The 26105-nt window shown below is 42.1% G+C and overlaps 1 protein-coding gene across 2 annotated transcripts; it reads left to right on the forward strand.

The window, feature by feature from the left end:
* Positions 1-3907: 3907 nt before the first annotated feature.
* LOC139463406 (EGF-like domain-containing protein 2) lies at positions 3908-25245 on the forward strand. Of its 2 annotated transcripts, XM_071244663.1 has the most exons (14): positions 3908-4006; positions 4712-4803; positions 7262-7362; positions 8365-8490; positions 9075-9174; positions 10031-10153; positions 11261-11383; positions 13460-13680; positions 15076-15188; positions 16694-16818; positions 19397-19490; positions 22119-22308; positions 23285-23384; positions 24610-25245. In XM_071244663.1, the coding sequence occupies exons 2-14, from the start codon at positions 4734-4736 to the stop codon at positions 24756-24758; spliced, it is 1635 nt and encodes a 544-aa protein (XP_071100764.1). In that variant the 5' UTR covers positions 3908-4006; positions 4712-4733; the 3' UTR covers positions 24759-25245. The 2 variants fall into 2 exon arrangements, with proteins under 2 accessions (XP_071100764.1, XP_071100765.1); XM_071244664.1 differs by lacking the exon at positions 8365-8490.
* Positions 25246-26105: the final 860 nt, after the last annotated feature.

Genomic DNA, 26105 nt, shown 5'->3' on the forward strand with positions numbered 1-26105 from the left:
TGTCGCAAATATTCGAAGATCATTTGTCCTTTGTCCCTAGCGTCTGAACTGAACTGAACGTTATTATTACACCCAGGCCACAGTCTGTGTCGAGGTACATATAATGCAATTATTGAATATATTATGTATAAATTATAGCTACAGTAAACTACGGATATAACGAACTCAAAGGGACCACTGATTTTAGGTCGTTATAACCGTAGTTCGTTATAAGCATATATACATCATAACTACAGCAAATAGTCGGGACAAAAGAGTAAGTTCGCTATATCCGTCAGTTCGTTGTAAACGTGTTCGTTATAAACGTAGTTTACTGTATGTACATATATGCGCTTGCAATTGGTGGAGACTAAGATTTACACGTATAAAATACATACAGAACTTGAGTAATACAGTGTTTTCCTAATATAAATTCATGAGAAGGCTATTTTTGTATTTTCTGAACTGTTACCATTTTCATACCAAAATTGACAATGCATTTAAAAGTTGCTTTAGTGTCATAATATTCACTCAAGTTTTCCTCAATCGCCTGTAAACATCGCACCGCATATAATTATATACTTATTTCGAGATTTCATTAGAGTGTGAGATATTCAACCAGACGTTATGCAATGAAAGACTAATGTGTACTTGTATATTGCATACCTAGTGTCAATTAATTTCCCAGTGTGATGTATCAACGAGACATAAAATGGGAAATAAAAAAGAAACAAACTTAACTTTAATTCGTTGGAAAATAACGCCAATGAATTGGTGTACACGCGCATAACGTATACTGAACTAGATTAAAAACTTCACAATCCTAAAATTTTAACATTTTGACCAGTTATCATTGCGGGCCCTTATTGTGTATTTAAACAGTAATGGCCACGTATTGTCTTCAGATAACACCCGTTTTTGTGCAGGTGAATCGATCAAAATCATGTGCACAGCACTATAGTGGCAAAAGTGTTTTTTCACGTGCAACTGGTCACGTGGCCATAATACCGCACGTGTTTTCAGCCATACTTGTTAGCAGTAATTAACAAAAAAAAGAAAAACACAAGAAAACAAAAGTCTTTACGGCCATTTGTCATGCCTCGCCTTTCAAATGTGCGACATGAACGCAGACGGGAAGGTCCGTAGCTGAAGTCGCAAGGACGATGGGTTGTAGTAGATGGACTGTTTATGATTTACAGACGCGTCTACAGCAAACGGGAACCACCGCTGATCGCCTTCGGCCGGGTCGACCAAGTGTGACGTCACATGCATAGGATCGTCAGATTGTCTTACGTCACCTCCGTAACCGATTTTTGACGGCTACATCAACCAGAAATAAACTCTTTAGGGGTAGACTGAGTGCGCAAACTGTTCGAAACCGTCTGAGAACTTACGATGAATCCCGATTTAATCTTCGATTTGCTGATGGTAGGGCGAGGGTGTGGAGGCCCCGTCATGAACGTTACGCCCAGTGTTGTGTACAGGTAGTTGACAGATTTCGAGGCGGAAGTGTCATGGTGTGGGACGGGTTCTGTGGCAATGCACGTTCAAGGCTTCTTGTCATCCGTGGCAACCTCAACGCTGCTGCTTACCGCGACCAGGCACTGGCACCAGAATTTCTGCCTTTTATGGCAGCACATGGACCCGGTTTGATCTTCCAACACGACAATGCCAGACCCCACACAGCAATTTTGACATGGAATCTTTCTTCAGAATGCGTGAGTCAACGTCATGGACAGGCCTTTAAGGTATCCCGACCTCAATCCCATCGAACACGTCTGGGATGTTCTTGGCAGAAGTCTGCGTACTCTCCAGAACCAACCACAGAATTTGCAAGATCTTGGCACCATTTTGCAGCAACAATGGCGTCGTCTTCCCAATCACGTGTTCACAAGCATCACGGGGTCCATGTGGAGGCGTTGTGTGGCAGTTGTCAACGCACTGAACTTGTGTGCCATCAGATTATCGTGCTTGGGACTTATGATTTAAACTGTTGATGTTACTACCGAATATGGCAGGTGCTTGGAACAAATTATGGTTACGACCGTTAATTAAAATCCTTCTTTGGACATTAATGATTAAAAATTACGTTCTCTGATACACGTGTCCGTTGTATATCATATATGGGATTACTTTTAAAAATGTGGAGTTTTTAATTTGACTCAGTATATGATAAACAGTTACTGTCAAAGCGTTTTGAGAGGTAAGGTTCATTAAAGATCGTTGCAATATGTAAAAAAGGTGAAATTTGTGTAACTTCTGCAATGGAAATATCCAACCAAAGGCCCTTTTTAAATAGTAATGATATAATATAAAGTATATTTCACATGATACAATATACTTTGTACACAATTAGTTGATTCTTTAAAGGGACTGACAAAAACATAGGCGAAATATTTTAATAACGCCAAAAATTAGTTGAATTTAAAATGATTTGAATCATGTGTCATCCTTATAACATTTTTATGTATTTGCGAAACTAAAACTGTTGAGCAAAGGAAAATATTCTTGCCCATGGGCGAAATATTTCAATATCGCTGTAAAGTCGTTGAATTAAGTTAAAATGAGTTAAGTTTTGTGTCATGATGCTTGAAAGATATGCATGTATATATTTGCGAAACAAAAACATGAGTTTTAAATAAAGGAACATATTCTCTCCCATTGGCTTGCCCATGGGCAAAACCTTTTTCTCGCCCATGGGCGAAATATTTCAATATCACTATAAAATCGTTGAATGAGTAAAATTTTGTGTCCTGATACTTGAAAGATATACATTTATGTATTTGCGAAACAACAGCATGGGTTTTTAAGTAAAGGAACATATTCTCGCCCATGGGCAGGCCCATGGGCCAAACCTTTTTCTCGCCTATGGGCGAAATATTTCAATATCGCAATAAAATCGTTGAATTAAGTTAAAATGAGTTAATTTTTTTGTCATGATATATAAAAGATATACATGTATTTACTGCGAAACAAAAACAAGACTTTTGAGTAAAGGAAAATATTCGGCCAAACCCTTTTCTCGCCCATGGGCGAAATATTACAATATCGCTATAAAATTGTTGAATTAAGTTAAAATGAGTTAAATTTTGTGTCATGATACTTGAAAGAAATACATATATGTATTTGCGAAACAAAAACATGTGTTTTAAGTAAAGGAACATATTCTCGCCCATGGGCGACATGGTGTAAATATTGGGTTTTTGAACATTTCTTTTTTCATTTTTTCTTCGTTGGTATGTTCCCATGAAAGCAGCATGTTCAATTTTGTAAATACCTTCGTCCGAGACTGGGCAAAGACCGTAGAGTTTCTGGACTACTGGGTTTTCAGAATTAAAATGGGACGTGTTAAAATCAAAAACTTTTTCTGAGGGCTTCTATGAAGAAGAAATTGAAATCATGCGCGCATTCTGATTGGTTTGTCGTATATTCAATCATAACATTCATCGAAAGGGGGTGAGTCTTCTTTGCAGTTTACGGAAAGGGGCGAGTGGTGACGAATGCGCCCCATACACTATACGGTAAATGCAGTGGAATAACGCGACCGACGAAGTAGAAACCGGCCTTTCAAAATTAAAATTGTAATGCATCAATGCCTATTGATAATACAGTGTGGATATAAAGTCGAAAACATAATTTCAAAAACCTTTATTAGTCTGTAACAAAGACGCTTGCACGCACAAGGTCCAAAAGGTATTGCTCTTTGGGGCCAAAGAAACCCATCCCCGTCACTATTGAAATAGTGGCGTTTGATGCTTGATGTTCTGCAATAAAATAGTTACAGTAACTGTATTTACATTGAAAGTTTGAAAGGATTCCTTGAATAAATTGCTATTGAACTGGCAAGTATATGCAAAATTCCAACTAGGAAGTTGATGACAAGACCATCCCTATGACGATTTACTCATAGGCCCTTGCGATACTCCAAGTAACTGCCTATCAATACTATCTATATGCATTCCTTGTATGGATACTATCTACATACGCCGTGTCTTTCCAACAGAACCTGATTGTGGGATTTCTCCAGGTACTATGTTTATCATTATCATTCTTAAATAATGTCTTGTAGTTCGTAATCAAGGCATGATTTTGTAACCCTTATGTTTGGAATCACCTCAAAAACCTTTGACGTGCACGGAATACCGGACGCAATGTTCCCCGAAATTATATCATCATAGACTATTTATTTGATGGTAATGTGACCGTTAACCTTCCAGCGCCTGACAAGTCAGCTTGGGTTGTAAATTCACAAGGGAGCTGAGAATGAAAATCGACACCGGCGTAATAATGTTAGCGCTTTGAGCATGGACCTACCTTCTACCTAGCATCGTTTACGTAACAGGCAGTTTTCTAGAATAAATGTCACACGGCCAAAAATACAAAACATAAAGCAATAATTTAAAAAAAACACTGTGTTATTATTCGAGATTTATTGTTATTTTGTTGAGCATAATAATTCTCAATATTCCTTTCGGATTCTATCTGGATTCCATAACCCTTCACTGTCTCGTTTTCAGTGATGTTACAATTTGTACACAAAACACGTTGCGTTTCTTTTTGATAGTTACATCCTGATGCAGGTTTGTCTCTATCTGTCCGAATACACCTGTGATTATATATACGTAATTAGTACTTTAAGTATATGAATGATATTGGCAATTATAATTCAAGATTTTTGTAATTTGATATTGGTACTCTGTGAGAAATTATTCCCACATTCACGTATTCGCAGACCTTGGTGTGTTGGACGACGCATGTGGACTACAGCAATGGCTTCAGGAGCGTCGCTCTGTGTCCTGCTTTGTCTTATCGGTAAAACACACGGTATGTCAATGTCATTTTTTAGTGACACCATGTTTTGTCTTCCAAAGATGGTTGGATGTTAAAAACACGCACATTCATGTTCGCACAAATCTCATATAATAAATAGTCGAGAGATTTGTATATCACACAAAGGAAAGCTGAATTATTAAAGAAAGAGTGATGGATATATAAAAGAAATATTGTTAACTTGGGCCAAAGAGTAGATTAACGCCGTGTAACATCGAAATATTTAGAGAGATTAAAAAACTGTGGTTTTCTTCTTAGAATAACCCTATCGTCATGATATAATAGTAGCTTGGTCTAACCTTTTTCAGTTTTGAAATCAACACAATACCAGGACGTTTTCCTAACACTGTGTTATGTTTACGTGGCGTCACATGGATTATTTTTTTACACATTGTACATTGTATATGTTGTCAAGACAACGACCTCTACATAATATTATTAAAGTGGTCATTGCAGTTAGAGGATTTCAATCTGTGGGTCAAATGAACATTGTACTCCTTGATCAATAGTCATGGTTAATGAATGAATGGTCGTAAATTCACACTGGAATGAAAAAGTTGAATCGTGAACTTTGCCTTGATCACGAATTTCATCTATAGTGTAACGAGGTGATTTCATAATTGAAAAGCAGAGGTTAACCCACAAATCAGCAAATGGCCACACAAGATTAAAGAATAAGCAATAAAAAATCTGATTTAAACTCACTGTTTTTGGATTACAATAAAAAAGACAACACAACGTCTAATGAAACTGGTAGGAAGTGAGTGAGTGAGTGAGTATGGTTTTACGCCGCTTTTAGCAATATTCCAGCAATATCACGGCGGTGGACACCAGAAATGGGCTTCACATATTGGCCCCATGTCGGGAATCGAACCCGGGTCTTCGGCGTGACGAGTGAACGCTTTAACTAGTAGGCTACCCGACCGCCCCGGCAGGAAGTGACATGCACTAGAATTGATATTAGTAATTAATTTGACAGATTTGGCCAAATGTCTTAAAAGAGATCTGTCTCCTTTCATGAATCCAGAAAGGTGTTGGAAGCTGGCTGAAATTCGGTGTTTCTTATATCCCACTTGGCAAGTAGATATGAAACAAGTCGGCTCGAAAAGATATCGAATCGCCCCCTTGTTACTCTTCTATACGTAAAGCCAGCCTTCAGAAAACTGCCACATTCGGGAACGGTCAAATCAGGGCGGATAACTCTAATACGAACTAATTCTGGAAAGCTCCAATCCGGCCACGCAGCACTTGATATTTGTCACTAGTATTTCAATCATTTGATGCCAACAGAAACTACTACAAATATATTGACACTAACATTACTTACACATAACTAGATTATGCCAAACTGCTGACATGATAAATACGTTTTACAGAGTCGTTACAAGATACAAAAATAATGTAATACCATGGCAGCTGGTTTTTGTTTGTTTAGATAATAGATAAATTTCCCTTGTGTTCATTGAAACTCCTGCAGTCGGATTAGCTGAATTGGTCACGTGTTATTGCATTCATTTCCCAATATATTTTAAAAGAAATTAAGCCACGCCCACCAAGGGGACTACGGATTGTCGGGGAATCCCAATATTACAGTCACGGGAATTCCCTTTCTGCTGACGTGTATCGTCATGCACAAGACATTAAGCAAAATTCCTGCATATTCATTGTCCAAACAACCCTTTGAGACCTACAAAAGTGCAGGCTCGCCATCCGGTTTTGTTCCCGCTCACCTCGGTTCCACAACTTTCATGTCTTCGGGTTTCTTTTCTAACTAGCATGTTTCCAACTGTGTTTTGTCGTAATCGGGAAGTAATGTTTGCATCTGGCGTTAACTGACCATGTCATTTGAAACAGACGCCTTCTCCCGGACATATTTGTTCCGGCTCGTGACAGTCTGAGTGTGACACTGCTTCTCGCCTCTTGTCTTGATTGACAGGTCCTATGGACATTGTATTGATCTTACTCTCCGTTGATTGGCCACTGACGTTGTAGGCGTGTCAAGTTATGTGCATAAATTATACAATCACCAGATTCATGTCACGCAACAGTATGTATTCCTACATACGTTTATCAATCTTGTCATGTTTGTCTGCTTTGATATATACAACTGTCTTGGGTTAAACTAATGTAGATTAAACATGTTTTCGTTGTCGAATTTAATTATAAGCTTGACTACACAGTCCATCCGTAATTATATTAATTTCATTTTGCCATTTCCACTAGTTTTCCATATTCTTCAAGAAGCTTTGTCACAATTACATCACAATATTACTTGAAGACGTATTAATGAATCTCTCGTCCAGTTTGGCCTTCAGGTGAAAAGGTGTTTGTTCATCCACTGGTCTCTTTTTTATTTCAGATTGACTAATACATATTCACAAATGATCCAAATGACGATTTATAATATCCTTACTTCAGCTGTCTGTTACAAGCACTGACTGCTTTATTGCAGGTGTATTAACTATCAGTCCGTCAACACTGCCCGAGAACGCAGGGATCGCCACCATTGCTGTCACCACATCTCTAGGACCTCCATCCCTCTGGCTGTTCCTGGTAAAACAATATTATAATAATTTTGCAGGCATAAATCTTTCTTACCAATAACTACACAGCATACCAGTTGTACCAAAACCATTTGTTCTTTTTTTGTTTTTCGTACACTGTTGTACACAATCAGTTGGCTTAATACACTTGCTGCATACCCGTAGGAATGTATGTGAGAGATGGGGCGAACACTTTAGGTACAAGCAGTGTATAACACCATTGTTTTTCATTCACCGTAGTACAACCCAGGTTCAGAAAGTTTCTATAATTAATAGTCTTTGGGTGTGTGAACGACGACAAAGATCCTTCTTACCTTATAGACAGAATCATACAAGGAATTTCTCACAAGGGGCGAGGGTTCTTTCCTAGTCTGCTTCAAAAGCGCCCAATGTCTTTTTACTGTAAAAGAGAGAGCCATTTTAATTTTTCTCACAACACATTATTTATTTCAAGACAACCAACATGCTGAACAATTTATTGGCGGGAGTGGAGGGTCAAATCTGGCCATTGGAACAAATTCTGTTTTGCATTTTCTTCTTCCATCGTGTCACCTGACTGTCTAGTGTCAACATTCAAGCAGCTCCAGCCTTTGGTGTCCACATTTCTGAATATTTTAGATACAATTGGACATGGTATTTCTATGAAGATTTGAAATAGCACCATGTGACTCTTCTCAAAAGTGTTTTGCTCAGGGCTACAATATTCAAGGTCTTCGTGAAGCTATCAAAAGGTTTAAAGGTAGACATATGTAGGGTATTTCAGAGTTGGACGCATCAATGACAACAATTATGTCCGATGCAATTCCCTATTTTGACTTGTGCTATAACATACCAGTGTTTGGTCAGGTTAACATTTGTTTATCTTATCTTTGCATGTGGTTTCGACGGGTGCCACCGCTGGAGCGGGAAACGCACCAGTTTGCTATGAGTTAAAAAAATTGACACAGTTTTTAGATTTCTTACGATTATGATGAAAGGGTTTCGTCGCTTTTACTTATACGCTTTCATCCAGTACGAGACGCTCAACGGGACAGCTGTGGCAGGGACGGACTTTACGCTGGTGCAGTCTGGAACGGCTTCACCATATGTCACAAGTCTTGAAACTATTACAATTGACATAGAAATTAAAGATGATTCAGTAAGTCGCATTCGCATTGTCAAAACACAGATCTGTATTACAACATGTTTTAACTATCCCATCAATTGATGTGTTTCTCATCACACGAGGGGGCACGGGTGACCCAAGTGTCTGAAGCGCCGCGATTCGATGTGCAGAGTTGCGATCCTTTGGGCACACCAGAAACCTATGATTGTGGATTCGAATCCCGGTTCGCCCCGATTTTCTTTCTAGGTTTGTCAGCACCATACCCGTGCTCGTGGGTTTCATCGAAGGGGTAAACGTCTGAGACCTACATCACTTCAGGCTTTCCTCCCACATTAAGCTGACACGCCGCGATAAAACTGGAATACTGTTAAAAGCGTCGTTAAACCCAACTCACTCACTCATTCACTCATCACATGAAGCCACAACTCTGCAGTGTGAGGCCATCAGGTACAAGGAGTACATAATTCGGTATTTGTGTTATTGATAACACATTCAAGCTAAATAAGATAATTTTAACTGTATTGTTCAACCACCACATAAACATGTACTGTGAGTGGCGATATCTTCATGATGTGTATATTTTTTTATAAATTGATAGAATTGGGGATCAATTTCAGTTTTATGATCCCGGAGAGACGTTTACCCTTTTCATTTCACATGTCTCAGCACCTGGCGAAAAACCTATCAATATCACCATCTCCATCATTGATAACGAAGGTAAGGGTTCTTCATAATCTAAGTACTTTGAGGATAGCTAAGTCATGATTGATTATAAGTGAAAAAGGCCTAAGATATATACGATTCTTCTTTACGATAAGCATGTGTTGATGACTCACTATCAATCAATGACAATGACAGGTGTTCGCGAAAAAGCGGTTCCTGCCCCACTGGTCTCACCAGTGGCCCAAACACACGCAAAGGCAAGTTAACTGTTGACCTAAACAAACACGGGAATTTCATCTCACATCACTATTTTCACCGGATATCATTTTGATATCATTTTGATATTATTATTTTGATCACTGATGCGTCATATTTGGAAATGTCCTCCACATGTCTACCATACAATATGTTGAATGGTGTGAAATGTAAACACAGTAAATATTCGTGAGTTGATTGATAAGTTCAAATCCTCACAGACGGAATTGCTTCATAGTAGGCATAACATGTCAAAGAGGCATGTCCATAAACACTTGAGTCAAATGAGAAAATTGTTTTCTTTGATATGTCTGTAAAAAACAGGGGTCTGGAACCTTTGAAAAATGTAAAAAAAAGGAACAAACTTGAGGTTTAGAACGTATCAATCGTAAACATTACTGTATAATCTGTACTATTAGTGTAAGGGTAAAACATATGTTTCCACAACACCTAACAGCCCCAATACACATCAGATATGACGTAGAGTTAGGAGTTGACAACTAGTCGTCATTTTTAATACTTTCGTTGAGATGGTAGATATTTAGGGAGGGATACCTTAGAATAACGCCAATGCGCTAAAAACTAGTATTAGTCATGCATTATTTCAATTGACCCTGTCAGTGTCCTCGCACCCTGACGTACCATTTTTCCACAGATCCTGTGAGTTACCACTGCGCCAGACTGGGACAGAACTGTAGCCAAGGTATCTGTGATCCTGATACCGGCGTGTGTGCCTGTCCACCGGACTATCAGTCTGCGGACTGTAGCATTAATAGCAGTAAGTCTTGCAATGTATAATATGTACGATGAAACTCATATATGTGTGTTTGTTTGTTTATTGTTTAACGCCGCATTTAGCATTATTCCAACTGTATGGCGGCGGTCTGTAAATAATCGACAACAGACGGGTAAACTTCGGATATCATGTTATTCATTGACTGTGACCCGTTATCTTGATAACCCACTGTATTTCAAAATGTTTGTTTGTTTTCTGTGTTTGTTGTACTCAGCAACATTCCAGCTTTATGACGGCGGTCTGTAATAATCGAGTCTAGACCAGACAATCCAGTGATCCACGCAATTGTGATTCGATGACATGCATCAACCAAGTCAGCGAGCCTGACCACCCGATCCCGTTAGTCGCCTCTCGGGACGAACATAGTCGGGTTTTTTAGGTAAGCATGGGTTGCTGAAGACCTATTCTACCCCGGATCTTCATGGGTCTCATATATGTATCTATGGCTCTACATCAATGCTGACTAAAATGCTTAAAACGTACAGGGGTGTGTGAGGGCAATATCCCAACTTTATCACCAGGTAAACCAGTGATTGAAGTTATGAGCATCCTCATCGGACACACGCCGAGCCTGACCACCTGATCGACTTTAGGCTCTTGTGAAAAACATGGGTTATTTGGTACCTATTCTCCCTGGAACCGCAACGGGGATCAAGAATTCAGTTTGACTCATTACTAGAATATGGCTGCCTGATTGACCAGCTGCCGTATTATGAAAACCCATACTAGTCGATTGGCCGACATGTATAAAACATTATAAGATAGCTAATGATTGTGATAGCATGTCATTAAGATTCTAAAGATGATGTACGTAATGTTGAAATCTCACATAAGAAATAAACGACTCGTGGTCGTTGTTTATCGTAAATAAAACACTGAAGGGATCATAAACCACTCGGGGCTGCGCCCTTCAATGTTTTATTCCACTCGTCGTTTATTTCTTTATTATGACGTCATTATGTTTTCGTGACGTCATTTGCTTGCTACGTCACAATTGACCCTGTTTAGACTTTGAGTTCCATAGGGCAATGGCGATGGCGGTCGCAAAATTTATCTTTTAAACTCATGAACTTGTGCTGTATATTCCAGGCTCTCTTGTGTCCAGTGGCTGCCCAGGCTGTGTTAACGGCACCTGTATAGTAAACGATAACGGTGATGAAGTCTGTAGATGTCAACCAGGCCATGCTGGGGCAATGTGTGACAAGCCAGCATGTGAGTAAACCTGGGTCACGGTCAAGGCCGAACGTCAAGACACATTTTCTTTACATATTCGCTTAGAGATTCATACATGCTGGTTTATGCCCTTAACCAGTTGGTTAACACATATTCTGTAAAACCAACTTGACCTTGTGGATTATGATTATGCTTTAAAAGGCAAGGACAATGAGCTTGTATGTAGATGTCATTGGAATATAAATATAATAAATATATTGGATTCAGAGGAATCATCTAATCACTGCTCAAGTGAGTGTGAGAGTATTGTTTTACTCCGCTTTTAGCAATATTCCAGCAATATCACGGCGGGGGACACGAGAAATGGGCTTCATACATTGTATCAATGTCGGGAATCGAACCCGGGTCTCCGGCGTGACGAGCGAACGCTTTAACCACTAGGCTACCCGACCGCCCCCACTGTTCACGTGGCAACCCTGAGTACGGGCTTTATGGGGACAGTTCGACTTTGAATATAAACTACCCGGCAAAAAATGTATACACCCATGTTTGAAAAAAAGAAACACACGAGAGTTAAATCGATGGTGATATAAATGTTGGGTCAAAAGAAACTATCAGTTGATTAGATACTATGTTTGATTTTCAATTAAAATATATCTGAAAATTAGCGATATATCCAAAACATGAACTGTACTGGCGCTTAGTCAGCGCTCAAAGACTACTTCTACGTGGTTTATTTTTTACTCTATAATTTGATTTAAAAATTGTACAAAAAACAACATAAATCACAACTGGTGATGGGATCTTTGACATCTTATTTTTGAAAATATGTACATTAGCTTTGTTCGACACACATTTATCAATCAGCGATATTATATCCAAAATATGAAGTGGGGTGGCACTCCGACATGTTTTTATTTTGTTTAACATAATTTAATTAAAATGGTAGGGGTGATGTGGAGGTATCCTCTTAACCAGATACTTCACTGAACAAATATTTTATACACACGCCACAGATTACATTTTGCAAACTGTTGCAGTAATTAGGTATAAATTTAAACAATAAATCTAATTTAACAACAGTTCTTTCAATTTTAAATTCGGTATACTTTCATTTACCACTAAGATTGTTTGATACATGTATTACAGTGTCTTGGTGTTCAAGCGACTGCTTTCAGCCCGGTTACGTGTTGATAATATTTGTTGCTGCTTGAACAAATCCAATTTTCAAGTCTATACTTTTGCCCGGCTGTGTATTCTAAAGTGTGAAGGCCACGCCTTTGATGTGACGGGCGGTTGGTAGGGATAAAACACATTCACATGAAAAGAGATCTGAAAGCATAACAGAGATGCATGTATTGTATACAATGTAGATCGCGCTGTTGTCTGTGAGTAACTGCCTTTCAGCAGTATCGACACTTAAACATCTTTTCAACTAATTAAATTCAGATTTTGAACCAGGGCAGTGACGCCCTTGTAAACGCCCTCTATGGTTGCATATATGCTTTCTTCTGAATTTTACGCTGCTTTATAAAAAGGAAAGAGAGACTTCATGGGGTGGTAAATATAGCATAGTCCCGACGTTGCACACTTAAAACATGTACTTATTGAGAAGAATTACACAGAAAACCTAACTTAAAATTGCACTGGATTTTCTTTTTCATCGATCACTTGATTGCAAATTGTGTGAATGGTGGGTGCTGCCGGTAGAGCAGGACGTGCCTACACCTGGCGTCATCACTAATGGTCAGTGGTATATTCATATAGTTTCCACATCTATATAGTTTCACATCGAACACGTGACGCTAAAAGACGTTAAAAGATGGTACGTGTTGTTACCCTGCCTGGCGCTCGGCATTGAGGGGCTACAACAAGGACTGGTCGTCTCGGAGTCGGTATACTGTGTCTGAGTGGGGTATTCATGTTAAACTGCGGCATGGTATGTCAATGGGCTAGCACTATAAATCGGCATTCGTCTGGACTTGTACATGCAGTCACACAAACACTTTCACACGAGCATGCACGTCGCTATATAAGTGCATTAGTCGTGAACGCGACGTTAAACTCGATTTCAATTTACCTCCCAATCTGATACGCTTTCCTTGTGATCCTCAGACTACCACGAGTGCAGCGCAGAAAGCTTCAGCGTGTGTATTACCCCCTTTCCAATCTACAACTTCGTCGGGGACGTCTACGTCATGGGCAAACGAAACGTGAGCGGCTGCAACCTCACCATCGCACCTGCGGCCCCGGATCCTGGCGACGGCATCGTGGATTGGTGTCAAGGCTACGGCGCCTCCATCCCCTATGACGGCACATGCGGGGCACTGATCAACGTAGGTTATAGGAAGCACGTTGCTTCTCATGACAATTGTATTGCGATTTCAATAGGGTATTTCTGGATAGAGAAAACTTGTGTTAGCGGAACAGTAAATATACTTGACTGCGTCAACCTTTGTACATTTTGAGTTGGAATAGGTCTTCAGCAACACATGCTTGTCGTAAGAGGCAACTAACGGGATCGGTTGGTCAGGCTCGCTGACTTGGTTGACGCATGTCATCGTATCCCAGTTGTGTGGATCGATGCTCAAGATATCAATCACTGAACTGTCTGGTCTAGACTCGATTATTACAGAGCGTCGTCATATAGCAGGAATATTGCTGAGTACAACAAACACAGAAAACAAACAAACATTTTGAAATACAATGGGTTATAAAGATAACGGGACACAGTCAATGAATAACAAGTTATCCGAAGTTTACCTGTCCGTTGTCATGACGACGGTTCACAGTATCATACAATACGTTCATGACATGCCACCCATCGGTTACTCGTTTGCTGTCATGGCGACGGTTCACAGTATTATACAATATGTGTATGGCATAATACCCATAGGGTAATCGTCTGTTGTCATGACGACGGTTCACAGTATCATACAATAAGTGTATGACATACCACCCACAGTTACCTGTCTCTTGTTAGGATGACGGTTAACAGTATCATACAATAAGTGTATGACATACCACCCACAGTTACCTGTCTCTTGTTAGGATGACGGTTCACAGTATCATACAATAAGTGTATGACATACCACCCACAGTTACCTGTCTCTTGTTAGGATGACGGTTCACAGTATCATACAATAGGTGTATGACATACCACCCACAGTTACCTGTCTCTTGTTAGGATGACGGTTCACAGTATCATACAATAAGTGTATGACATACCACCCACAGTTACCTGTCTCTTGTTAGGACGACGGTTCACAGTATCATACAATAAGTGTATGACATACCACCCACAGTTACCTGTCTCTTGTTAGGATGACGGTTCACAGTATCATACAATAAGTGTATGACATACCACCCACAGTTACCTGTCTCTTGTCAGGATGACGGTTCACAGTATCATACAATAAGTGTATGACATACCACCTACAGTTACCTGTCTCTTGTCAGGATGACGGTTCACAGTATCATACAATAAGTGTATGACATACCACCTACAGTTACCTGTCTCTTGTCAGGATGACGGTTCACAGTATCATACAATAAGTGTATGACATACCACCTACAGTTACCTGTCTCTTGTCAGGATGACGGTTCACAGTATCATACAATAAGTGTATGACATACCACCTACAGTTACCTGTCTCTTGTCAGGATGACGGTTCACAGTATCATACAATAAGTGTATGACATACCACCTACAGTTACCTGTCTCTTGTCAGGATGACGGTTCACAGTTTGTTCTGAAGCTGGTTGTGCAATACAGCGACGTACCTGAGCCAAGAGACGAAGAAGTCGTTCTCACATGTGATGGCGGTCTTGGACCCCCAGGGAGGTCAGTACCATTCATCGAGGGGAGATCATGGGTGTAGGACCCCTAGGGATGTCAGTACCATATGACAAAAAGGGGAGACCGAGGGTCTAGGGAGGTCAGTATCATACAAGGAGGGGAGGGCGTGGGTCTAGGGCCCCCAGGGAGGTCAGTACTAATGACAAGAAGGGGAGAGCGATGGTCTAGGGAGGTCAGTATCATACAAGGAGGGGAGGGTGCTTGGACCCCGAAGGGGGGTCGGTATTATAGACAAGGAATGGAGAGTGCGGGTCTAGGACCACCAAGGGAGGTCAGTACTGTACGAAAAGAAGGGGAGAGCGAGGGACTAGGTCCCCCAGGGAGGTCAGTACTTTACGACAAAAAGGGGAGAGCGTGGGTCTAGGACCAACAAGGGAGGTAAGCACAAGGAGGGGAGAGCGTGGGTCCAAGACTCCCAATGGAGGTCAGTACTATACAACAAGGAGAGGAGAGCGTGGGTCTAGGAACCCCAGGGAGATCAGTACTATACGACCAGAAGGGGAAAGCGTGGGTCTAGGAACCCCAGGGAGGTCAGTATCATACAAGGAGGGGAGTGCGCGAGTCTCGGACCCGAAGGGGACAAGAAGGGGAGAGCGTGGATCTAAGACCCCAGGGACCCCCAGGGACCCCCAGGGAGGTCAGTACTATACAACAAGGAGGGGAGAGCGTGGGTCTAGTATCTAGGTCAAGGGAGGTCAGTATCATACAAGGCGGGGAGAGCAAGGCACTAGATCCCCGAGGGAGGTCAGTACTTTACGACAAAAAAGGGAGAGCGTGGGTCTCGGACCAACAAGGGAGGTCAGCAGTATACGACAAGGAGGGGAGAGCGGGGATCTAGGACCCCCAGGGAGGTCAGTATCATACAAGGGGGACAGGGCCCGAGTCTCGGACCCCATGGAAGGTCAGTACTGTACGACAAGGAGGGGAGAGCGTGGGTCTAGGAGCCCCAGGGAGGTCAGTACTATAGACAAGTAAGGGAGAGTGTTGGTCTAGTACTCCAAGGGAGGTCAGTATCACACAAGGAGGGGAGAGCGACGGTCTAGGTCCTCCAGGGATGTCAGTACTATACGACAAGGAGGGGAGAGCGTGGATCTAGGACCCCCAGGGAGGTCAGTACTTGGGTTAAGGTAACAGTAAGGATATAGGTTGGGTTTGTATGGATGACAACGTCTTTATTTCCACTGGTATTACGCTTTAATAAAAATAAAAGAATTTATTAGTAATACGTATTTAGTGAGGAAGTACTGAATGAGAAACTAAAATTGTTATCTCATAAATATTTATTTACTTACTTTCAGATTAAGATCGTGAAGATTAGAAGTTAGAAAATCCTAAATACATAGATTATTATTTTCTTGTCAACTAACTTGTTTACCTCCTCTCGTGACCTGATAAAGTTCACTCGCGGCTGCGGCACTCATGCCAATTTGAAGTTTGGTATCTCATCTGGATTTTCCAATTCTCCATTTATTTGGTTCATATGTTTGCAGTGTCCAGGTATTTACAGCTAACTATGTTCCCGGGAGACTGTATCTTGTCAAGCCTAACCACAACCCAATCACGGAACCTCTGAATCTAGGAGAAGACTTCGTTGGCTGTGTGACCGTGAGCGATGGTGAGATACTTTCACAAAACTAGGTTTACAAACTCAGGTTTACAAACACAGCTTTAACATTGCCGACGTGTAATGCAAACATAACCATTCTAAAATGTTTACATGTATACTAAACTGGGCGGCAAAAGAAAGTATAGGTCGAGTTCCATGATCGATAAAAAAATAACAAGAAGAGAATTTGTAGATCTAGGGAGGGGTAACAAATGATTGATCAACCACAGTTTAAATGAAATTGTGCAATCACAGGTAATGTAAGCTCAAGGTAAACAATGGTGGGGTAAGAAATTTCAGTTTCAAAAGTTGTCTGAAATGTCACCAAAAAATTATCAGACACACTACAAATTCATTGTCGACACAGTTGCCTCCAATAGCGTGTATGACCTCCAGCTGCCTCAATGCTTGCTGTGATACGCCGTCTCATCGATGACGTCAGTCTTCTGATGACGTGGACTGGAATCCGTTGCCACTGGTTTCTCAGGACCTGCTGCAATTCTTGTCTGTTGACGGGAGGCTGATGGCGTGCTATAGTATGTCTGTCAAGATGGTCCCACAGATGTTCAATAGGATTCATATTGGGTGTGTGGACAGGCCAGGGCAAAATGTCAACGTTCTGCTGGTTTAGAAAGTTCCGAGTCATTCTTGCAGTGTGGAGCCTGGCATTGTCGTGTTGAAACAATGTCCCTTGCTGTTGATTTTGTAAGAACAGAAGCACAACTGGCCGCAACACTTGGTCTCTGTACTGCACAGCGTTCAGGTTTCCCTGTATCATCACCAAATCAGTCTTCTGATCTCCACAAATACCGCCCCACAGAATGACACCTCCCCCGCCGAATGGATGGACCCCTCGAATACACGCCGGAGCCAAAAGTTTCCCTCTGCGTCGATAAACTCGTTCTCTGCCGTCATTTCGAAACAAGTTAACCCGACTTTCATCAGTAAACAGCACTCGACGCCAATTTCTCACTTGCCAGCGTCGAACCTGCCTCGCCCATCGCAGTCTCAGGCGTCGATGTTGAGCAGTCAGTATCATTCCTCGGAAAGGACGATACGCTCGAATTCCAGCAGCACGAAGTCGTCGTATTACTGTACGTTAGCTAATGGGATGTCCCAGCGCTGTTCCGAATCTGTTTCGACGGTGAATGAGCCGTATCTGACCGTCTTCCAGTGGTGTTGTCACTCGGGGTCGTCCGGTTCTAGGCCTGTCCTGTGTCCTCCCTGTCTGCCTGTACCGTTGAATCAGCCTGGCTACTGTCAATGGTGCACAACCAAACCATCTGGCAATTTGGACCTGTGTTGCCCCCATTTCGGCCATACCGATGGCTCTCTCTCTCTCTCTCTCTCTCTGCTCCTGTGACAGTCGTGGCATTTCTTTTGTTCGCATTCATCACGTGTGGTTATACCCTGCAGACGAACGCATTTATACAGCTAACATGCACGTGCAGTTTATACCATAGGCGGGAAACCCGTTTCACCATTTTGTTGTCACCGCACGAGCGTCGTTCGGGTGGGGTGTTTTTTGGTACCTGTTCCTGGGCAGTCATATTCCCAATGCCCACTTTCCACTAATTATCGCTGTTTTTAGGAAAATTACAAATTGCCAACCTATACTTTCTTTTGCCGCTTAGTTTATAGAGGCATAATATATATTTTAACACCTAAAATGTTTACTATAAAAATATTAATGCCTTAATGCTGTATCAAAAGCACGTAACAACTGTTTTAAAAAAAACCTTTACATTATTATGATTAATATAATTGATTATTATTATCGTCGTCATGATGAGTGCGACCCTTCTGCAGTTACTCAAAGTATTGCCGTTCATCATGGTCAATTACGCCATGACTTTGCAACTCGCCTTGTCCGCAGCGGCTCGGCTGTCAAGGGGTGATTGGTCTAACGACGCTTACTCCAAGTTGTCTCTATCAGCATTCATACTCGCATAATAATGAAACGCAACACCAGCTTTATACTCACATAGTTTTACTTACTCTCAGCCCATCTGTCAATACAGGACAGGATCAGACCGGCCAGACTCGTCACTAAATGGGGAGGACTTAGAGCGATCGGGATTCGACTCGATCGATTGCAAACCGCGCTCTTCCCTCCTATTGTTGGTACGGGTCTGGCCTGTCTTTGTCACATGTGACAATACCTCATTTTCATTCGTTAAGAGTTAGGCCTGACCATGAACTCATGTGTTTCGTAATCGGAACAATACAGAAGCCTACGTGCCAGATTGCTCATCTCTCTATTGATTTTGTGACTTGCTCCGCATACTCCAAAAGAAATATATCTTAAATATCTCTGCTTGTTTCATTAACTAATGGACGATAAGCTGGAACCAATCCAATGTTATATATTAAATGTCAATACACTTGTGATAAATGTGAAATGTCTTTTATCTTTTGATTCCTTTCGAACTAAAAGTTCTCTGTCACAAACTATATCTAATGCAACTCCTCATTGCGGCTATAACGGTTTTATTTGTTACCATTTTCTAATGTTTTTGAGATGCATTTTTAACCTTATAACATAACTCATTCACTAAACTTAATCGTGTATTTTTTGTACCCACAGTGAAGGCCTTTGATGTCGTGTTGATTCATCGTGTTGTGATCCATAACAACCAACTGGGTACTAGTCGTGAAGAGATGGTTATATACGTCGACGGGTAAGTGTGACACCACACACACATCTGATCGTATTGAGATGGTTATATAAGCCGACGGGTAAATGTGACAACACACACAGATGATCGTATTGAGATGGTTATATAAGCCGACGGGTAAATGTGACAACACACATAGATGATCGTATTGAGATGGTTTTATACACCGACGGGTAAATGTGACAACACACACAGATGATCGTATTAAATGGTTATATACTCCGACAAGTAAATGTGACAACACACACAGATGATCGTATTGAGATGGTTATATACGCCGACGGGCGAGTGAGTGACGGTCCACACACACAGCTGATCGAAACTAGAGAACTACATACGCCGACGGGTGAGTGAGTGATGGCACACGCAATTGACCATGACGAGATGGTCTATATGTACGCCGACGGGTGAGTGAGTGATGGCACACGCAGCTGACCATGACGGGATCGTTGATATGTACGCCGACGGGTGAGTGAGTGATGGCACACGCAGCTGACCATGACGTGATGGTTTATATGTACGCCGACGGGTGAGTGAGTGATGGCACACGCAGCTGACCATGACGGGATGGTTTATATGTACGCCGACGGGTGAGTGAGTGATGGCACACGGAATTGACCATGACGAGATGGTTTATATGTACGCCGACGTGTGAGTGAGTGATGGCCAACGCAGCTGACCATGACGGGATGGTTTATATGTACGCCGACGGGTGAGTGAGTGATGGCACACGCAGCTGACCATGACGGGATGGTTTATATGTACGCCGACGGGTGAGTGAGTGATGGCACACGGAATTGACCATGACGGGATGGTTTATATGTACGCCGACGGGTGAGTGAGTGATGGCACACGGAATTGACCATGACGGGATGGTTTATATGTACGCCGACGGGTGAGTGTGTGATGGCACACACAGCTGACCATGACGGGATGGTTTATATGTACGCCGACGGGTGAGTGAGTGATGGCACACGGAATTGACCATGACGGGATGGTTTATATGTACGCCGACGGGTGAGTGTGTGATGGCACACGCAGCTGACTATGACGGGATGGTTTATATGTACGCCGACGGGTGAGTGAGTGATGGCACACGGAATTGACCATGACGGGATGGTTTATATGTACGCCGACGTGTGAGTGAGTGATGGCAGACGCAGCTGACCATGACGAGATGGTTTATATGTACGCCGACGGGTGAGTGAGTGATGGCACACGCAATTGACCATGACGAGATGGTTTATATGTACGCCGACGTGTGAGTGAGTGATGGCCAACGCAGCTGACCATGACGGGATGGTTAATATATACGCCGACGGGTGAGTGAGTGATGGCACACGGAATTGACCATGACGGGATGGTTTATATGTACGCCGACGGGTGAGTGAGTGATGGCACACGGAATTGACCATGACGGGATGGTTTATATGTACGCCGACGGGTGAGTGTGTGATGGCACACGCAGCTGACCATGACGGGATGGTTTATATGTACGCCGACGGGTGAGTGAGTGATGGCACACGGAATTGACCATGACGGGATGGTTTATATGTACGCCGACGGGTGAGTGAGTGATGGCAGACGCAGCTGACCATGACGAGATGGTTTATATGTACGCCGACGGGTGAGTGAGTGACTGCATCCATAGCTTATCGTAACAAGATGGTTATATATACCATACCAAAAGAGTAGAGGATAGTGGGAAACATCAAGACATATGTTCTGATAGATGTGGTACTGGCATATGGAAATGAAATGATCATAAGTGCTTGGAGTAGGCAGAAGAAGGACTGTATTTTTTTTACAATCAGGCATATGAGGTACAGATTTTCAAACAGTATATACATGAGATGGCGGGATGGTTTACATGGGAGTGAGTGAATATGGTTTTACGCCGCTTTTAGCAATATTCCACCATTATCACGGCGGGGGACACCAGAAATGGGATTCACACATTGTACCCATGTCGGGAATCGAACCCGGCTCTTAGGCGTGACGAGCGAATGCTTTAACTACTAGGCTACCCGACCACCCCTTGGTTTACATGAAAGATTTTACAGTTTTCATAATGACATTAGAGAATGTAACACTTATTTTTTCACAATTAAAAAGTTCTTCAAATTAAAACATATTTAGGTTTTTAGCATATGAAAGTGGGGCATATGGGTTTTAATTGTTGGTCTGATGAAATGGTGGCGCACTAGGTCGTTCAAGAGGTCAAGGGTCAATTATATTTTTATTATTTTGCAGCCAACGTCACTAATATCGGGTAAAACCACCTCTGGTGGCCAGATATGCACGAATTCTTCGAGGCATGCTTCTAATGAGTCGACCAATGTCAGCTTGACCCATGTTGTTAAACTCATCAGTGATAGCAACGCCGAGTACATTAAGAGAGGGGCGCAGATTTTGACGTTGACGTTTACACGTCTGCTAATGACGTCCCTCACGTGTTCAATGAGGCCGGGACTGAGGTTGTGTTTGGGAGCTTGGTTTCTTCGGAAATGTTCTTGCCACACATATTATTTTGATTGCAAGACATTGGTGTATTATTATGTGGTTTCGCCTCAAAACAAAATACCCTCTACTTGTTTTGCATAGTATAGGTGCTGTAATGTATTTTTGCAGGTGCGTGCCTCAAAAAGCCAAGACCCTGCTGGTGACCGGCCCACAGTGGACTGCAGACTCGGGGAAACAAACAATGTGCTTCAGGGTGGAAACATTCTACTTCGACAGCTACGACGTCTCTCAGTCGTCACCATCATTAGGCGTCACCGCACACGTCTCCGTACATGCCCGCGACACCGGCATCAATGTTGTAAGTCAGTTACAATGTCACAACAAAAGTTTTAATATATCGTCACTGATGCCGATATTGTCAGTGTAACTGAAGCTATACTGCAACTTCCCGAGGCAAGGGCGTTAACTGACTTGCCGAACTAAGCTGGAGTTTCTAGGCTCGAACGTAGCCTGTTATGTCCTTTCTATCTCCTTCCTATTGACCAATCAGATTCCATCTCTCATGACGCTTGTATTCGCTTCAAACAACATGGCGGCGCCAAGACGATAATCAAGATCTATATTGTAACAAAACGGGTTTTGCCCCGCAAAGTGCATCAGATCACGTGAGCAACTTGATTGAAAACATGAAAATAGTTGCAAAATATTTGTCGAGGCTAACATGTCGATACACATAATTGGCAAATCCTGCAATCGACCGAAATCAGCACGGCAGTTGACGAACCGGATGTTGATTTCGTTACGGGATCTTGATTGGACTATGCATACACTCATTAGTCCAGCCAAAATATAACTCCATAATTCCAGTCGAGTCCAGCAAGGGTGGAAACTGGACTTTTAACTCCCTTGCCTCGGGAAGATGACTATAATGTTACAAACATTTTCAAAAATGAATGTTTCTATTAGTTAAAACTTCTCTATCAGATCTATTGACGGAAACGTCCTCAAATACACGTCCTTCTTATTTTCAAACTGCGATTCAATCTTTTGGGTTTTTTAAATCTAAAAACATCCCTCTACAAACAAGGAGCCTTCACTAGTGTCAGTTGTCAGACTGGACGTAAGCAATATCGTGGGCGGTTGAACAGTTTTGCGCGCAGCGTGAACAGTATTCGAACCACATCAGTGTGGTGGCAACATTGATTTTGTACCTTTGTGAGTATTCGAACCCTGGTCTTCAGCATGTCAAGTCAACGTTGCCATACGGCGATGTCTGGTAGAACCCTGCAAAGAGATCTGCAGACGAAGTAATAAGTGTTCATGTTTTTCTTCAGCTGACATGCGGCGGACGACGGAAGCGAATGTTAGAAAGTTTCGATGAGGAAGTTCTGAATGCTGTGGTGTATCTCGCGAATCGAGACACAAACGTTACAGGTAAGCTAACGGGGGACAACAGCATCTCTTTCCGTATTTTCCAAGCAAGTCCGGTTTGGATGCGGAGAGGCTACGCAATACTAGGTGAGGTAAAATGGGGCTTAACGTCGCGTCCCAGATTATTGCACTTATATAGCGACGTGCATGCACGTGTGTGTGGCTGTTTGAAACTTGTCCGGACTGTTGCCGACCCAAAGTGCTAGCCCACTGAGATACCATGCCGTAGTTTAACATGAATATCCCAGTCAGACACAGTATACTGTATACTGACTCCGAGCCGACCAGTCCTTGGTTTGGTCCCTTAATGCTGAGAGCCAGGCGGGATAACAGCAGGTACCAGCTTTTAACGTCTTTTCGATATGACGCGGCCGGGTATTCGCTCTACCACTAGACCACGGAAATATCGACATTTCTTTATATTCACAAATGCAACGTCATATTTCCTCACAGCATTTATAGGATTATGTGTCGCGGTTATGATGGTTCAGTGTTGTACAAGGAGCCAGGGACTGAATGTCTGTACTTGATAACGTGTGTGAGTGTGTTGGCGATAGTGACCTGACATGGTACGTGAATGAGTCGGTCAATGTTATCCTGTACCGCAATCTGCAGTATTGCAGATATATCATGGCGGCCGCCAGAAACCTATGATTGTGGGTTTGAATCCCGGTTCGCCCCGATTATATTTCTAGGTTTGTCAGCACCATGCCCGTGCTCGTGGGTATCACCGAAGTGGTAAACGTCTGAGACCTGCATAATTTCGGGCTTTCCTCGAACATTAACCTGACACGCCGTGATATTACTGGAATACTGTTAAAAGTGGCGATAAACCAAACTCACTCACTCACTAACTCATGGCGGCCTGTAAATAATCGAGTCTGGACCAGGCAAACCAGTGGCTGAAAGAATGAACAACTATCCGAATGATGACACAGAATCGGCCGAGTTACCGAGCCTGACCATTCGTTTGGTCGGCTCTTGGGACAGGCATGGGATACAAGGGTGCATTCTGTCCTGTGTTAATCTCCACGGTAGGACCGCGTAGGGATGCAAGGGAGCATGGGTGTAACACTGCCTTAAGGTTTCCTATAGTGCGACACGATCCTCCAAACTTGAGAATCGAACCATGTTCGTGGGTACAGGAGTGTGCATCACTCGGTCACCCCTACTGAAGTTAAGTACCAATTACTTCAACAACTGACAAACTTATTTTCATTTTTTGTAGAGTCTCCACCCACTGCATCCAACGACAGTCGAAACTGGCTAGTGTCTGCCTTGATTTGTGTCGGCGCTGTTGCGGTCGTCATGACGGTGATTGTCGTCGTTTTCACCGTCTCTTACGTCAGACGCCATTTTGGCAAAAACACCAAATAATAGTTTCCAAAGGCGCCGATACCGCTCCAATACAGATAAACGGTTGAACATGTACAAAACCTTGAAAAAAATTTTTTATAGATGCCCCAGACTGCAATGATTCCAGATACATGATGTGATAAACTTTCCCAATTCAGTGTTTGTTTTTTCTTGATAAAACGACAAAACCATTTCCATATTCATAAGAAATCTCTGCAAAAGCAGAATCAGTTGTACGACATATATCATGAGCATGTGTTTAATGAATCACTATCAAGCATTGATGAGACGAGGTGTTGAGAACAGGTGAGCGTTTCCTGCCCCGTCGATGGCATCCGTCACAAACACGTGCAAAAGCAAGTCAAGTGCTCACCTAAATATCACGGGACATATGGTCTGTTTCTAGGTTTGTCAGCACCGTGCTCGTTGGTTTCACCGAAGTGGTAAACGTCAGAGACCTGCATCACTTCGGGCTTCCCTCCTACACTCACTCACTGATATCGTTCAATAACGGTCAAATAGCCAATCCCCTTGCACTGATTTACCAACTACGCTAAAACAACGAAAATATCTGTTTAAATCTATGCATAAAGATTCAGAGTGGCAAAACACCCACCTAAGCTAAAACTACGAATATATCTATTTAAATCTATGCATAAAGATTCAGAGTGGCAAAACACCCACCTACGCTAAAACTACGAAAATATCTGTTTAAATCTATGCATAAAGATTCAGAGTGGCAAAACACCCACCTACGCTAAAACTACGAAAATATCTGTTTAAATCTATGCATAAAGATTCAGAGTGGCAAAACACCCACCTACGCTAAAACTACGAATATATCTATTTAAATCTATGCATAAAGATTCAGAGTGGCAAAACACCCACCTACGCTAAAACTACGAAAATATCTGTTTAAATCTATGCATAAAGATTCAGAGTAGCAAAACACCCACCTACGCTAAAATTACGAAAATATCTGTTTAAATCTATGCATAAAGATTCAGAGTGGCAAAACACCCACCTACGCTAAAACTACGAAAATATCTGTTTAAATCTATGCATAAAGATTCAGAGTGGCAAAACACCCACCTACGCTAAAACTACGAAAATATCTGTTTAAATCTATGCATAAAGATTCAGAGTGGCAAAACACCCACCTACGCTAAAACTACGAAAATATCTGTTTAAATCTATGCATAAAGATTCAGACTGGCAAAACACTCTCCACGAGAAGGTATAGTTGCAAATCATTAGTACAGGCATTATCATGTCCCAGGATTGTCTGGTCCATCGATCACTTGATTGTCTGGTTTGTGCACAGGCCGCCGTTCCACGTGAGGCCGCTCGTTGGAACAAAAATATCTC

This window comes from Haliotis cracherodii, unplaced genomic scaffold (assembly GCF_022045235.1).
Source record: "Haliotis cracherodii isolate W230 unplaced genomic scaffold, xgHalCrac1.p SCAF_16, whole genome shotgun sequence".
NCBI lineage: Eukaryota > Metazoa > Mollusca > Gastropoda > Lepetellida > Haliotidae > Haliotis > Haliotis cracherodii.